The 15,127-nt window shown below is 42.7% G+C and overlaps 1 protein-coding gene across 6 annotated transcripts in view; it reads right to left on the bottom strand.

Moving 5' to 3' along the window:
• ATRN (attractin) overlaps positions 1-15,127 on the bottom strand; it is a 157,274-nt gene that overhangs the window by 115,106 nt on the left and 27,041 nt on the right. For all 6 annotated transcript variants that reach the window (XR_014228556.1, XM_082315657.1, XM_082315656.1 and 3 more), the window contains exons 2-3: positions 7,864-7,947; positions 3,792-3,905 (exon numbers count right to left, since the gene is read on the bottom strand). Coding sequence is in view for 5 of the 6 variants with exons in the window: in XM_082315657.1 (XP_082171783.1) it covers positions 3,792-3,905; positions 7,864-7,947 (198 nt within the window). In the remaining variant the exon portion in view is untranslated. The remainder of the gene's footprint in view (positions 1-3,791; positions 3,906-7,863; positions 7,948-15,127) is intronic.

Genomic DNA, 15,127 nt, shown 5'->3' with positions numbered 1-15,127 from the left:
GAGCGATACAACTTAGCATTAAACAGTCCCTTCATCTTCGTTATAGAGTCATAGCACGGTTTGGGTTGGAAGGGACCTTTAAAGGTCATCTAGTCCAACCCCCCTGCCATGAGCAGGGACATCTCCAACCAGACCAGGTTGCTCAGAGCCCCGTCCAACCTGACCTTGAACGTTTCCAGGGATGGGGCATCCACCACCTCTCTGGGCAACCTTTACGCAGAGCACGTACACCCGCAGTTCGTTCTCTGCCTATATGTGCCGGAGGCAAGGACCGCTTCTTCCTAGAAGTCTATATAAACACCAGCGCTAAGCTGATTAGCTCCTCTGGATATTCTCATAACACAAATAGCAGCGACTCACCGTGGTTTGTACCTTTCCCAGTGTAATTAATCCCTGTTAGTAACCCCCCTGCTGATATCAGCTGATCAGTTGCTCCAAGCAACGTAAGACAAGTCGATGGGGAAGGGTAAGCAGGGTTTGCAGGTTAGTTCAGAAGGGTACTGAGGACTAAGCAGAAGACAGACAGCCTTTGCGTGTGCCCAAGGCAGCAATGTGGGTTACAATTTCTGGCAAAGAACTGAGGGAAAAGAAAATAGAGAAGGGACAACCATACGATGTATGAGGAGAGGTGGAAGGAGTGAGGTTTGTTTAGCCTGGAGGAGAGATAGCTGATGATGGGGAGAAATCTAATTGGTGCCTTCGACCACCTAAGGAGAGATTACAGAGGAGATGGCACCAGACACACAGAAAAAGGACATGAAGTGACAGACACAAGCTGCAGCAAAGGAAGTTCTGATTTGATATTAGTAGATGATGGTTTTGTTTTTGGTTTTTTTTTTAATGTATTTTTTTTCTTAACCATGACCATGGTCAAGCGCTGGACCTCAGGCCCAGAGGATCAACGAGATCTCCATCCTTAAGAGAAATGCACAATTTGACTGGGCAAGGTCTTGAGCAAGGACCTGGTCCCACTCTGAAGCTGGCCTTGCTTTCAGTGAGGGATCAGACCAGGGTCCCTTCCAACCCAACTCACCCACGTTCTGTGCCTAGACTCAAATTTGGGTGTGCACGTGCCATAATTCACCTTCAAGTAACGCAAGGAAGGTGAACTGCTCCTGTTTGCTGAGGGTCCGAGAGCTCACGTGGAGGCACCGCAGAGCAGCCAGCTCAGCCAGTGACCGCGGGGTGGCCGCTGCCACCACGACCATCCATCGGGCACCCGCTGGCGACCGCGAGGCCCTTCGGAGTGGTCTCAGCCCCAGCGCCGAGCCGTGGCCAAAGGTCTTGCAAAAGAACGATTGTTTCTGAAGAGGAAAACACCCCCCGCCGACCGGCGCAAAATGAAAATAAAGGCGCAAAAGCGGCTCCAGTAAATGTTTAACACGGAGTAAAGTTAAAAACACAACCAACAAAGTTCACGGGTGATGAGTGTAGTTTATCTGCTTCAGATTTCTTCATTCTGTGCAGACAAACACGCTGGATTTCCATTTCCTCCACGTTCTTTCATCGCATTTTTGAAGCGGCGCATTTATACAGTCTCATGTTGCCTATGATCACAACTATAAACCAGCAAAGATATTTTTAACCCTGCTTAATAGAAAAAAAAGCTTAATGTACTGGACCGGACGGCCCTGGGGGCACTCAGCCTACGAGGAGTTTAGTAAACAGTTTACGCAGACACTTGCACTGTGTAAATGTTTGCATTATGCAAATATTTATCACAGTTAAAAATTGATAAAACCAATTTAAAGTTTCTCCATAGTGCAGCGTCGAGGATTTCCAAGATCATCTTATTATATTCAGGGTAAATACCATATTGTGAACAAACATAAGCGAGCATCAGAAGGTCAAGAAAACAAGATCAGAGCAGTGAAGGAAGCGAGGGCTCAGGCAACTGCTGCGAAAAGCCAGGGAGGTAGCAAAAACTGAGCTTTAGAGAGGGAGGAGTTTACAGTGTTTATCAACAAACTCCGAAAGTTTACAGTGTCCAACTGTACAAAGCTCAATCTTGCAAATCCCCTGGCACGGTGCAAAAATAGTGAAGAGTGAAATATGGTTATAATTAATATTAAAATTTAATATAAGCCAAGACAAAGAGATAAAATATGAACACTGCTCATGAAAAATTCTAGTGCATTTGTTTTTCTATCAGAGAAAGGTATTTTTCAACGGATGTTTTTTTGCACTTCATCAAAATTAGAAGCATCTGCTATTTCCTGAACAACACAGCTCACTGCTAATGAAGACAAAATTCAAATGTCACCTGAGGAAGCAATTAAAAAAATAATTGAATTTTTTTTCCTACCTCAAAAAATGTTATTGTATTAAGCTCACGCTTGCTTGTCCTCAGGCACAGACTTCCTAGTGATTTACAGATGATTTTAAAGTCTGAACCATAATTGTTAATGCTGTGAACTACTTATAACCTCAATTTAAAAACCCTATTAATTTTTGAAAAACACACAAGAAACTGCAGGCACAAATCATGATCATTTCACCTTTTCAACAGCATATTAAAAATTAGCTCGATTAGAGCAAAATGACTATGAGTCAAGATGACATTTCTTCCTCCTCCTGCATATCAATTCAGTGCATGATACCGGGAGAGGGCTTCCAGGTTGCACCTCCAGGTTTTTGGAGGTTTTTAGAAGAGAGAAGGTTTCTTCTTCTTCAGATACGGTGAGAATAACATAATAATTCATTTGTGTGCCCTGTTTCCACCTCAGGTTAGTCTGAAGGTTTACAGGAAGCATTCTTTCACTACAAAACAACTCTGCATTTTCAGCTGAAGACCGAAAAAAAAAAAAAAAAAAAAAAGTGGTGCTTTTAATTTTTTTATCAACTTTTTGTTCCTATGCTGATCTTCTCTCATAGAGATGACAAGGATTTTTTACAACAAACATGAAGTATTTTTAGAACTTCATTTCACAAATGAAAGGAAGCACAAGCAGAAGGTTAATTCTGGAAATAGTCGATCAGCCACTTGGAACAAGCAGAGTCCAAAGGGAACCATTAGTTTTTCCATACACAACTTGGGATTATTTTTCTAATTTCAGCTAAAAGAATAGAAAACATAAGGTGGTGCTTGTTGCTGCAAGACCGAAGTACATAAATGCACAAGTTATATTTAGGTCTCTTCGTGAAATGTCGACTGTTAGCCAGCATCCACAAATTGGTCTCTCACCACAGACAGATGAGCCAAATACCAGTCATCCATCAGAAGAACAGATATTTTTACACATTTTTACAAAGCTGTCTGACCCATCGTTGTTGTTTCTAAGCATGTTCCAAAGAGTTTAAAAATTTGAAGTTTAATGTACAGAAGGATATACATCGTTCTACGAGCCCTATATATCTGCAACATTGATTAATTGGCTTTTGCCTTCTGTCAGCATTGACGTACTATGAGTTAAGCTTAAGTCACGTCGAAACCTGGTAAATGGGGCAGTTTTCTACTTTAGGAGGAGCCTGCATGCCAAATCATCTCAAGCTCAACCAGATGACAATAATTTTTTGTCTCTCAAATAATCAGGATTTGGAAATGAAAACATAATACTTACAGGCTACAGTGTAGTAACCTGATTTGTTCATTGTAAAAGCAGAAACAACTCCTTAATTGTTTATGCCGATGACGACTGCACAAAAGGACACTTGCTTATGTGCTGTATTTGCCGTATTATATATTTAGATTAGTGGAACATATTTATACTGCTAGAAGCCACATTTGATTCAGGCTCCAAGTGAAAGAAATATCATTGCATACAGTTAGATTCTTACCGAGGGGAACTTACCTAAAGGCTGCCAGTAAGGGAGCGTAAATTGAATCTCCGTCATACACGTACAAATGGTCCCAACTGCACTCTGTGGCAAAGTGATTGAATCGAAGCCTGAGGATTGTGTTTGGCCTGTAAAAAAAAATAATAAATAAAAGATTTGTAATTAGCTACTCCACACACATGGCAAAGTCCCTCCAACAAACTCCTCTGGCGTGAAGCTCCTCTCTAAACAGGACTAAAACTGAATGACTTAGTGTAACTGTAGATGCATCAAACATGCTGTGGCTTTCTTTTTTGGTGTGCACGCTCCCCTGGTATTAAGCAACAGATTCTTTATGGTCAGAAAAACTGTGTCCTTAAACCTTTCCCCACCACCAACGGCAGAAATTGAAGAGCAGGCACTGCCAGCCCTCTGCTCTTTACCAGTACTGACTCCCCTAATGACAGGGCTTTGCTGGGGTAAGCATGGAAAATCTGCACGGACAATACATTCACATGTAGATGTGGCACTTGGAGACATGGTTTAGTGGTGGACTTGGCAGTGTTAGGTTTACAGTTGGACTCGATGATCTTAAAGGCCTTTTCTGACCTCAACGACTCTATGAAGAATCACAGCCACCATCAGAGAACTTACCAGAGCTATTTTTCTTGTTCAAGGGATTTTCTGCAGACCGATATGATTATGATGGCCTGAGATTATTTACTTGCCCAGAAGCTGGCAGAAATCCTTCTTCTATTACTTTATGACTTGTGCAGTGCTGCAGGATGGCCCTCCTGAGGGAAGCCCCTCCAAACTGGAAATTAGAAATACGCCTCAGTGGATGCTAACTGAAGAAATTCTCAGTCTTGCTCTCCACCTTTTGGGAGGTGGAGAAAACAGGTCAAGAGAATGGAGAGGAGACCCGTCTTCTACAGGAGAGGAGGCCCTGGGGCTTTACCTTATGCCAAAAGGAAGGTCTTTGGTCATTACGTGGATTGTCAAGATGCAGTAACCACTCACTGCCCCTCATTCCTTACAAACGTTAACCAGGTTGCTTGACTTTCTTCTGGAGATGCGTTACAAAAAATAATGGGACCGGTTGAGAATGAATGAGCTGGAAGTCCTGGGAAGAGACTTGCTGCCTTCCACCTGAATGCAGCGGGCCCAGCACACCCCGATGTTAACACCACCGGTCAACAAGAGCCTACTCTGTTGACTTATTAAGTCAAGAGAAGATCATCAAGGGGCTTGATCTTCTGAGATGTATCAGAAAGAAAAAGGTTTTATTTAGTTGATGTGGGGATGGAAACAGTAGTTCAGACACCAAAACACATCAGCATTTCTTTCACTCCATACACAAAAGGTGCCTACGAAGCCATAACCAAGTAACGTACATTTAAATACCATTAGTTTCATGGCTAATACGTAAAGATACATCTAAAGAGAATTGCACAGAAGCTACAGCAGATATCTAATTTAAGGCTCAGGTCTAGGAGGGTGAAAACAGCACTAACGTTGTGCTTGGACCCTGCGATAAAGAGAGAGTGAATCTATAGCAGCACTGCTTTTTCCTACCCGCAGCTGTAGCTGTTGAAAGGATAGATGCAAGTGATTAGGATCTCTTCAACAGCATTGCCCTTGGGTTCAGATTAAATCCTCGTTCATCCTAATCAAATAAATTAATAAAATGTCAGCTTGCCATAGAGCCCTTCCTTCCCACAGAAGGGGTATTCTTTAGGGAGTTATTCTGCAAAAGAATATTTTTTGACAGCACAATGATCTACTCCAAGCCTTTGGAAAAAGAGCAGCAGGTGTAACTCAAGGATAATGTCTTGCTTAAAGAAAAGGTACAAAGAGTACTCATCGTTTCAAACCTGAGCAGCCTATGAAATTGTAGGGGGTTTGTTTCTATTTTAATGGTCTGACAGCTGTAGAGCAGATAGAAATACCTAATCAATAAAAGCTTTAGACCAAGAACAAAAAGAAAGAGATTTTCTTTGCTACAGCTAACGACTCATTAACAGACAGCACTCATTTGCAGAATCGCAAGGCACACGGCTACAGGTTCTGCCTCAGATGGGATCCTCGGGCTGGCCAGATCTTCTCTGCCTTGCCTCGTGCTCCTGGGGAAACACTAAACGCACATCCCCGGGATGAGGACACAGCACAGACACCAGCCAAGAAGAGGCAGGAACAGTGCAAAAAGGAAATGAGTACAGTAGGGAACACACGGCTTATTTTACGTCTGAATTTATCCAGCGTCTTCAATTGCACACTTGGATTGTACCTTTACTTGCTAACCTCAAAAGCCCTCCACATACCGGTATGCTAGCAATGAGGTGAGGGAGCTCAGCAGAATTTAACAGCTTTGCAGATGCTGTTTTCCAAGTCCAGATCTCTCCGGGAATGTCACATTTGGCAGCGAGCTCGGGCTCTTTTCACAAGGGTGCATATTTCAGCTGTTTTAATCAGCATGATTATCTCCTTTCTGTTTACCACCAGCCTCTGACAGCAGGGTACGAACAATCAGAAGTGGAAAAAGGACACCGACATAAATGCCTGGCTACAGAAGGAGGAGGAACATTTTTGTACACCTCTTTACAGCAAGTAAGATCTCGCTTCAAACCCCACGACGTGATAGTTGTCTAGGAAGCCTCTCCGTACTAGCAAACAAAGGCTGAAGGAGCTATTATGGTGACATTATCAGGGACCCACGAGCAGCATTTCGCTTCTGATATAAACATGAGTCACATAATCCTTTAGAAAAAGAAGTTATGAGGGTTAAGCTGGCTGTACTGGAATCACTGAAGCTCTTTTGTCTGTAATAACATTCTTGCAAAACATTTTTTAATTATTTGTAATTCCAAACTGTCTGCAGTTATATTTTTATTACCTACAAAAATTAAGAGGTGTTGCCACTTACAGCATCTAACTTTTGATCTTAACCACATTAAAGAGCTGGGCTCCTTATATAGTTAATAGTGAGTGGCAGGCTCCCAAATTCAGTGCTCTGGGTGGCTCCCCGGAACAGCTTAGCCCTTACCTTTGAGTATCCTGGACGCTTAGGTATTTAGGTTACTCATCCAAAACAAGCGTCTGAAGTAGATGAAGTGAATACCAATTCCCCCCTACTCATCAGACTCCCAAACACAGAGAGAGGACTAAAGAAAAAAGTGTACCCTGGGCTTTTAGTAAGTTCTGATCCTCCAAGATGCCAAAGACTTCAGCTTCCAGGCATTCAAGGCAAGCGAAATCATTCGTGCTCTCACATGGCTCGTTCCCATTCACAAACCTCTCTACTTACAGATTCAGGGAACAGTATGGAACGTGACTTAACGCATAAGCTGTTAACTCACAGCATCATAACGGACCATGCAAAGTTTTAGAGACTATACAAATCGATTTTACAGCCCTGGTGTCAGCCTGGTATTATGAAAAACATATTTCAACAGGTCAGATGCTCTGAACTGCTGCACCATCAAGCAGATGACAGCCAGAGGATACGAACTAAACAGGCTCCTCCTAAAATCTCTGCAAGAAATCACCATAAGCAACATAAAGATCAAATACAGGCAGGGTAGAGAAACGAGGGGAGGAGGTCTAAGGGACTCCTTGCAGTTTAGAAGACCTTTGCAAAAATGTCAACAGTCCCTCTGAAGTCCTCATGGCCTAGTGAGTAAATAAGTATCTGAACTGCATCATTACAGAAACTGATTCTTCACAAACAAGAGCTTTAACAGAGTCTGCTCTATTTTTTTCATACTGCCAAAAACTCCCATACATAGTGAATCCCAAGCTTCTGAATGGCCCACTATGGTAAAAGTTAAATAATTTTTAGTTCTTTATTTATTTACACAGATGAATTTATTCTCATTTTCCACGTGCGGTTTCAACGCAAAGGGTATTTCACACAGGAAACTTCAAATTCAGAAGTCAGTTTGGAGGGCTCAGTTGCATAAAAAACCTTATTTACCAAGAATACCTACGTGCTGCCCTTAAGAAGAGCAAAAAAAGAATCACGAGATCTAAAAATACTCAACGCAGATAAACCTCACCTAAAAGTCACAATAAGCAACACTAAAAGCCCAAGATGTTTACTACACTCACCTTCCTTCAATAAGCCAGGTGCATTTTGTTTTGTATTTGTAATTTCCAGGCCCATCCGTGACATACCCTGAGGGTCCAGTGAGCCTGTAAATAAAAAACACAGACGAGCATTAGTCTCCAATGGTATTAAACATTCATAAAGCATTTCCTAAATTTAGAAGATCCATCATTAGATTTTTATTTACTTAAGAGCCACTACAAACAAACCACCAAAGCAATCGGTCAGTTGGGATTCTCCTGTTAAACTCTCTGTACATGCTTTCTGATGATTGTCTTGTGAGAACGAGGGTTAAGAGTGATGCTTTCTCTAACAAATTGATGGTATTGTTTCGAATCAGCACCCTAGGAAAAGACAAGACCTTCCTCCACAAACAAAGACTAATACACAGACTAATACCAAACAGCCAGCGAAAGGAATTCCCTAACACAAAAGCTAAAGTTACTCCTAAACTATTTATTTATACAAACTACACAATTCTTGCAAGAAATTCAGACGAAGTCCATGGTGAAACCTCTCACCGTTCTGTATTCGACTCCTCACAAAGTCCTTGGCGACCTCCTGAAGGGAGGAGTGATCCCCGTAACCCTTTAGTGTAAAATAAGACCTGAACTCCTCGCGCACCAGGGGCTGCGTAACTCCGGACAACTCCGGAGCCCGGCAGTTCCAGGCATCCCCCACCGTCGGTAGCACGTTCCCATCCCCGTGTCATCTCATGTCAAGTGATCAAAGTCAAAGAGCTAAGCGGTCCCCACTGCTGGGACAGTGCCAGGACCACCCTACATCATCTCTGCACCTATAAATAGGTGGTGACAACAGGAGCAAAAGACTCTGGAGAAGGATGAAAAAGCAGCCAGTGCAGTTGGGGTCATTCATCCCAGGGCACTCAATGAACGCCAGCACTTAAAACCATGAAAAATTCAAGATGCCACTGATAGAGAGAAGGGAACAAAGCCAGCGAAGGACTCGGTTTTGTCAACATCTGCAAAGCATTGTAGAGCGCAAATTCTGGACAGCTGCATTTGTCTAGACACTGCTTGCAGGGATGTCCAAACGCGGAGCAGCAAACCCAGTCTGGAGCTCAGAAGGGTGTTTTGATGAAAAGTTCACGACAGATTGCAGAACTATGCTTAACCCTTTGTTGTGGTACGAAGGAAATCGATATTCATGCTCACTACTTGCAATGCTCGTTACTTGTAATGAGCATGAATACAGGTACTGGAAAGAGTGAGCAGCGCCGTGCAAAACCTGCTTTCACATTTCCATTGCTCCTACTCAAAATGTGACGACCAAACACATCTGCACTGTAAGAGAAAACGAAGGTAGCAATCTACTGGCTGCAGCTGTAATTTCTCCCTTCCATAGATTTTAAGAGGGTATGCTTTCTTCAGAGACCATGGACAACAGAGAAGGCAAGGACACTTCTTCAAGGCTGAGGGAGACGGATCTAGCAGGATTTTGGAGCAGGGGATCTGACCCATCACTTAGGCTCCCAAAAAACAGGCACTGAGATTCTGCATCTTCTGCCTTGGCACAGAGACTGGGAGGAGCACGCATGGGCAGAAGACAAAACCAAGAGCCAGACTGTTCGGATACACACTCTCGTCTCATATGCATTAGTCAAAATATTCCAGATTGGTTTTAACAAATAGCTGCAGTACAGCAGAAACAGTTGAAAGTAAATTACCAGGGAAGGATGACAGCGAATGGAAGCAGTACCTGAAGATGCCCAAACCCCAGGTTCGGGCAGAGCACATACTGGCACCTGAACCAGGATTCCTGCCTGCGGAGGTTACAGGCTCCATCGTCAGCACGTGGCTGGAGCACAATTAAATCGTCCTACTTAAAACACAGTTTCAGTAAAACAAAAACACTCTGCAAAATGAAATTTGGCAGAAAAGAGAAGGAAGCAAGACCAGAAGTTCCCAAAAATGCTAACTTGGAACTTTTTGCTGTGTCTTTTCCTAGTGATCTGTTAATGTTATCATCTAATCTTTTTAAAATATTTTGACTGAGTCAAAATGGTTTTCCAGAATCTTTTCCAGAGAGCACTTTCAAGGTTCCGCTCTGATTCAAATTAAAAAGGCAAAAAACACAGATTTTGAAAACCACCTTCCTCTTCCTCCATGTTAATTTATTATAATACTTTTCAACCTCAGAAATTTAGCTTAAGATTTTTAAAGGCCAGTTACTGAAGTTCTGCAGGAGATCTACATTTAAGCAAGTGAAGAAACAACTCCAATTTTCAGGAGCACAGGAAGCATCTGTACCTTCTATGGAGACACAGATAGATGCAGATGTAGATAAACAAACATACACACACATATATATATACTTTTTAAGGCTTCAACATCTTTGAAAATTCAAATTACTTATCTACTGACCAGGAATTTCCAAAAACAGATGGAAATTCCAAGTTGTAGGCAATAACTTCTAAACTTTTTGTCTAAAAATGCATCCTTTTGAAAATAGTATCCATGGAAAAAGCTAGGAATCAAACTATATCGACACTTCAACGCTGACAGCACTTTGCATGCAACCAAGAGTAAACAGACTCTGGCAACCTGAGCAAGTCTCACAAGCTAAAAACAACCTTATGCAAGCTGCCAAGCTCTCAAAGAGCCTCTGCTCAGAAAACTCTTTGAACAATTTTCTCTGGAAACAATTACTAAAAACATTCACCACAAAAACACTACCAAGAGTGACGGGGAAAAACAAAAGTAATAATCCTGTTAGTACTGCAGCCCCAGCCATGTCACATCTCAGGGGAAAAAAAAAAAAAAAGTATATTTCAACATCAACATAATTGAATCATATTTCAGCAATGTAAAAACAAAACACAGGATTTAGTTTTAAAAAGTAACCAAAGTCAAATTTCCTTGATATGCTACTAATTAAATACTTATCTCTAAGTTACTCAGACTCCTTACTAAGCTTTAGAAGCTGCTGACACTACGAACAAATACAGGATATTAAAATAATCAGAGTTGACGTCTCTGGAAGCAAAAGAAATCGGAACTATGTCCTTATCCCACGTACTGCCTGGCACAGAAGGGCATTAGCGGATCCACGTTACTCTGTAAACGCTCTTGCAGAGACATGCTGCAAGGCAGACAGAAATAAATACTAAGCACTAAAAGCAAACTGAAGCTGGAATTTTAGCTTTACATTCAATACAGAAAGCTAAACGGATCTCCCAGCTCTAGTTAAAAAAAAAAAAAAAAAAAAACAACAACAACAAAAAAAAACACAAAAAAAAAACCCAAAAACCAAACCAAACCAACCAAACCAACCCCCTTGTCCTCTCCAACTCGGTCCTGTTTGCACCATACGTGATGGTGCCTCGTTCGGTACTGGTGGGCACTGATAACCAGGACGTGTCCTACACAACGTTTTGGCTTTTTCTGTGAGCAAAGGCTCAGGAAGGGAGTACACGAGTAACTCGAGGAGGTAAAACACTCCAGGAACGCAGTAACTCCCCTATGAGGACAGGCTGAGAGAGCTGGGGTTGCTTAGCCTAGAGAAGAGACGGCTCTGGGGAGACCTTATAGCAGCCTTCCAGTACTTAAAGGGGGCCTGCAGGATAGATGGGGAGGGATCCTTTATCAGGGAGTGCAGTGACAAGACGAGGGGTAACGGTTTTAAACTGAAAGAGGGTAGATATTAGATATTGGAAAGAAATTCTTTACTGTGAGGGTGGTGAGGCCCTGGACCAGGCTGCCCAGAGAAGCTGTGGATGCCCCATCCCTGGCGGTGTTCAAGGCCAGGCTGGACGGGGCTTTGAGCACCCTGGTCTGGTGGGAGGTGTCCCTGCCTGCGGCAGGGGGGTTGGAACCAGATGACCTTTGAAGGTCCCTTCCAACCCAAACCACTCTATAATTCTGTTTCAAGGCGGGACATTTTCATGACATGCACTAGGCTATGCGTTAGAACTACTCTCACAATGGTCCCCTGCGTAACCTGCTGCCAACACCACCAGGCTCCGAGGTCTTTTGCCCTCCTAAATGCTTTGTGCATATTTATAATTTTAGCACTCAGATACAAAAATCAGATTCCATAAAGTATGGAAAGGTATCGATTCCCATCTGTCTTTCCTAACTTGGCAGTATGTGATGCTACTCTACAAGAAGCACTTCTGTACTATTTGGGTGTCACATCTACTAGTGTACTACACATCTACTACTGTACTACAACTGCAAGGAGCAGTTGCGATACTCTAAGAAGCAAGGTCCCTCAAGTATTCTCTGCGATGCATAAACACACGTACATGCAGGTGGAAAAACATACACAAAGCATAGGTAACCCTTTTAGCACCTACAAAGCTACAATATTGACTCTAAAACCTTCAGGGTGGAAAAACAATTGCAAGGATCCGTTTACAAAACTGAGATTTGAAAATATATACGTATACTCATGTGAATGTACACACTACTTAAGGCTTCTTTCAAACACTACCAGGTGGCAAGGATCATGTACAGCTGGTGTAAATTTTCCACAGGTTTTCAAGTGGACTGAAATATTTAAGAATCAAAGGGAAAAAAAAATGGAGTTAGGGAGCTGAATCTACAACACAGGTATTCAAAAGGCTCCAACTTTGAGTGCTGCCTATTTCAGCTTTTTGTAAGACAAAGACAAAAGGGAAGCAATGAAAAGGATGAAGATCTCACAAAAGAGAGCCTGCTTGAAAGAGAAGTATTTCTATGTAAAAGAATTCTGTATATTTAGCTACTCCCCTCTAGTTCTGGGAGCTCCTGAAAAGCACAACGCCAACACAAGAAAAACCAGACAGCAAGCAATGGCATCTCGTGGGTAAAAAGCCAGATCTGAGTATTGGAGCACACCAGATAAATCCATGTGTTTTTAATAACGACACAAGTAATACTAGCAGCCTGTATTTTCCAAATACAAATTAGTATACACTGACAAAGTTCCTACGGAGACATGAACTGCACAACTAGGCGAAGACTCAAAGCTGTTATCTAATTACCATCTAATAAATCCGAAGCAATCCTCTTGCTAACAGCTGAGTACAATAAGTCACAAACTCAAGAGCAGCCTGTAACTTAGGACTAAATAATTTTGTGGCACTTATTTGCAAAGTAGCACATTATTAAAGGCACACTATATGCTAGCAACGAGGTGTCGAATATATTTATTTTCATCAGGAGTACAAAAGGGAAAATGCAGATTGCCTTTTCTTCATTACTCACCAGAAAAGGTAAGCAGGTTGGTCTGGTTTATAAAATACATTAAACCTTCACCTCTAAGAGGTCATGAGTGGATCTCAAAATTGGTTTGTATTGCTGTAAGACTGCAGTGACACTTATAACACCAGAGAAGACCTATCGGCATATCCTCTGGAGAGTTTTAGCACAGCCTTTCCACTAAAAAACCCCAAACAAACCCCAAACCCAGTTGTTCATCCTAATTTTGAAGTTGCTAAAGCGAGAGACCAATGCAAACACTGAGTTCTCCTCCTCTCTCCCCTTTCCTTCCCAAGCGTTGCTGCTGCCTCAAGCACACCACAATTAAAAGCCATTGTTTCGGGTAAATCTGAAGTTGAAGCCAATAAAGAAAGGGCTGTTACAGGCTATTACCAGAACAACGGCATTCTCCCCTAAATCGATTAACAATTTAGCTTTGTTCATTTTCTCAATAAACCACCGCCGTCCTTCGAGGGTTTGCTATAAGCAAATGCCCTAATTTATAGGCATGGAATAGTGATCAGCCACAAAAGGGAGGAGAGAGGCTGATAAACAACATCTATGCATGTATTTCATTAATTTCTAATGCAGAACAGTTAAATCCCCTCTTCTGCCAGCTAGGTGCCACACCACAGGTACAGCTGGGAAGACAGAATGAATTACATGCCGGGTCTCACACAGATGAAGGCAATGACATTACTGCAAAATCAAGTTTGATGAGGATTTAACCTATGCAGCAACAGGTACCTAACCAAAGACTGAACTGCTCTGGGTGTACACAGAGACTCCTCCCACGTCCAAAGCCTCCCGTGCAACCGAGATAAGAGAGTTCTCAAGATGAGTAAACTCAAGCGAAAGTGCTGCCACCGTAATCCCAGAAGTGTCATATCTGAGCACCTTAACTCAACAACTAAGGCTGCAAAGTCACCGCTTGTTCATCCCGATGCTCCTTCGGTTACTGCTCCGCGGTGCTTATCGCACTTGTTTCTGCATCGGCTTGAAGACAGCTCTCCTCTGTGACTTCCAAAACTCTGGGGTAAGAGCTTCTGGATGGTGCTACCGCTCTCTTCAGGAGGAAACCCAGCTCATGTCCTCCTCCCCTGGGGGGTGGTGGGTTGACACATGATCTGAAGAAAGGTCCCAACCCCAACGGGGACACTCCTTAACAGTTCCAGCAAAAAGCACTCAAGCAATTCCCATCAAGTCACGAGCTGCACAATGTGGAGGTGAAGGTACCTCCGGGTAATTTGCTACAATCCCAGCTGATCTGAACACTCAATTTGGAAAGCGAGAGCTCAAAATACCCACAATAATGCCATTTACTGCCATGCTGCACACCAGGGAGGCAGACAGCCATGAAACCCCTGGAAAATCTGATGGCTTTGCAAGCAAAGAGCATCTTCAACCATTCTCACCGCAACACGCCACTATTCCAGTGCTTGCAAAACCATCCTCTGCATTGCCTTCATCAGGGTTTTCCTCTCAAAGAGAATCAAGTATTTCAAGGTCGCTCTGCCAATCTCACCATGGCAAAGAGGTCAGAGAGCAGTGGCAATCACCCTCTATGCTTAATAGCTTCTGTTTCCATCCCACTTTCCATGGCACAGTTGAATTGATGCTAAAGAGGTGTCTTGCTTCAGGAAAAAAAAAAAAAAAAAAAAAAAGAATGACTGACACAGTTAATTTGACGGGAAATATTGTTTCTTCAAAGGAAGAGATTAGCTTTGCCCTTCTGTGTGAGATACGTAGAAATATGGAAAGTGATTTCCTGGCTGCTGATCAGAGATAAGGGCAGAGCCTGAAAAGCCCGGCGAGGTCTGAGAAAGGATGCTCAGAGAAATTGCATCAGGTAGAACACATCACGGCAGCCTCTCCTGTCTGAGTCACAACCTGCAGCACCGATGCTCGCAAACCTGCTAAATCCCTCTTTGCTCCTGAAAGATAACGCCTCGATTCGACAAGCTGCCACGCTCCAAAGACTGAACGACCGTCGACAGCCTGAGAGAGATCAGAAGGCACAAATGCTGCTACAGCCTTAAAAATCATTCAATCAACAAGCTAG

This window comes from Platalea leucorodia (genome assembly GCF_965183815.1).
Source record: "Platalea leucorodia genome assembly, chromosome: 6".
NCBI lineage: Eukaryota > Metazoa > Chordata > Aves > Pelecaniformes > Threskiornithidae > Platalea > Platalea leucorodia.
The sequence above is the reverse complement of the archived record's forward strand: the minus strand, read 5'-3'. Positions and strand labels throughout refer to the sequence as shown.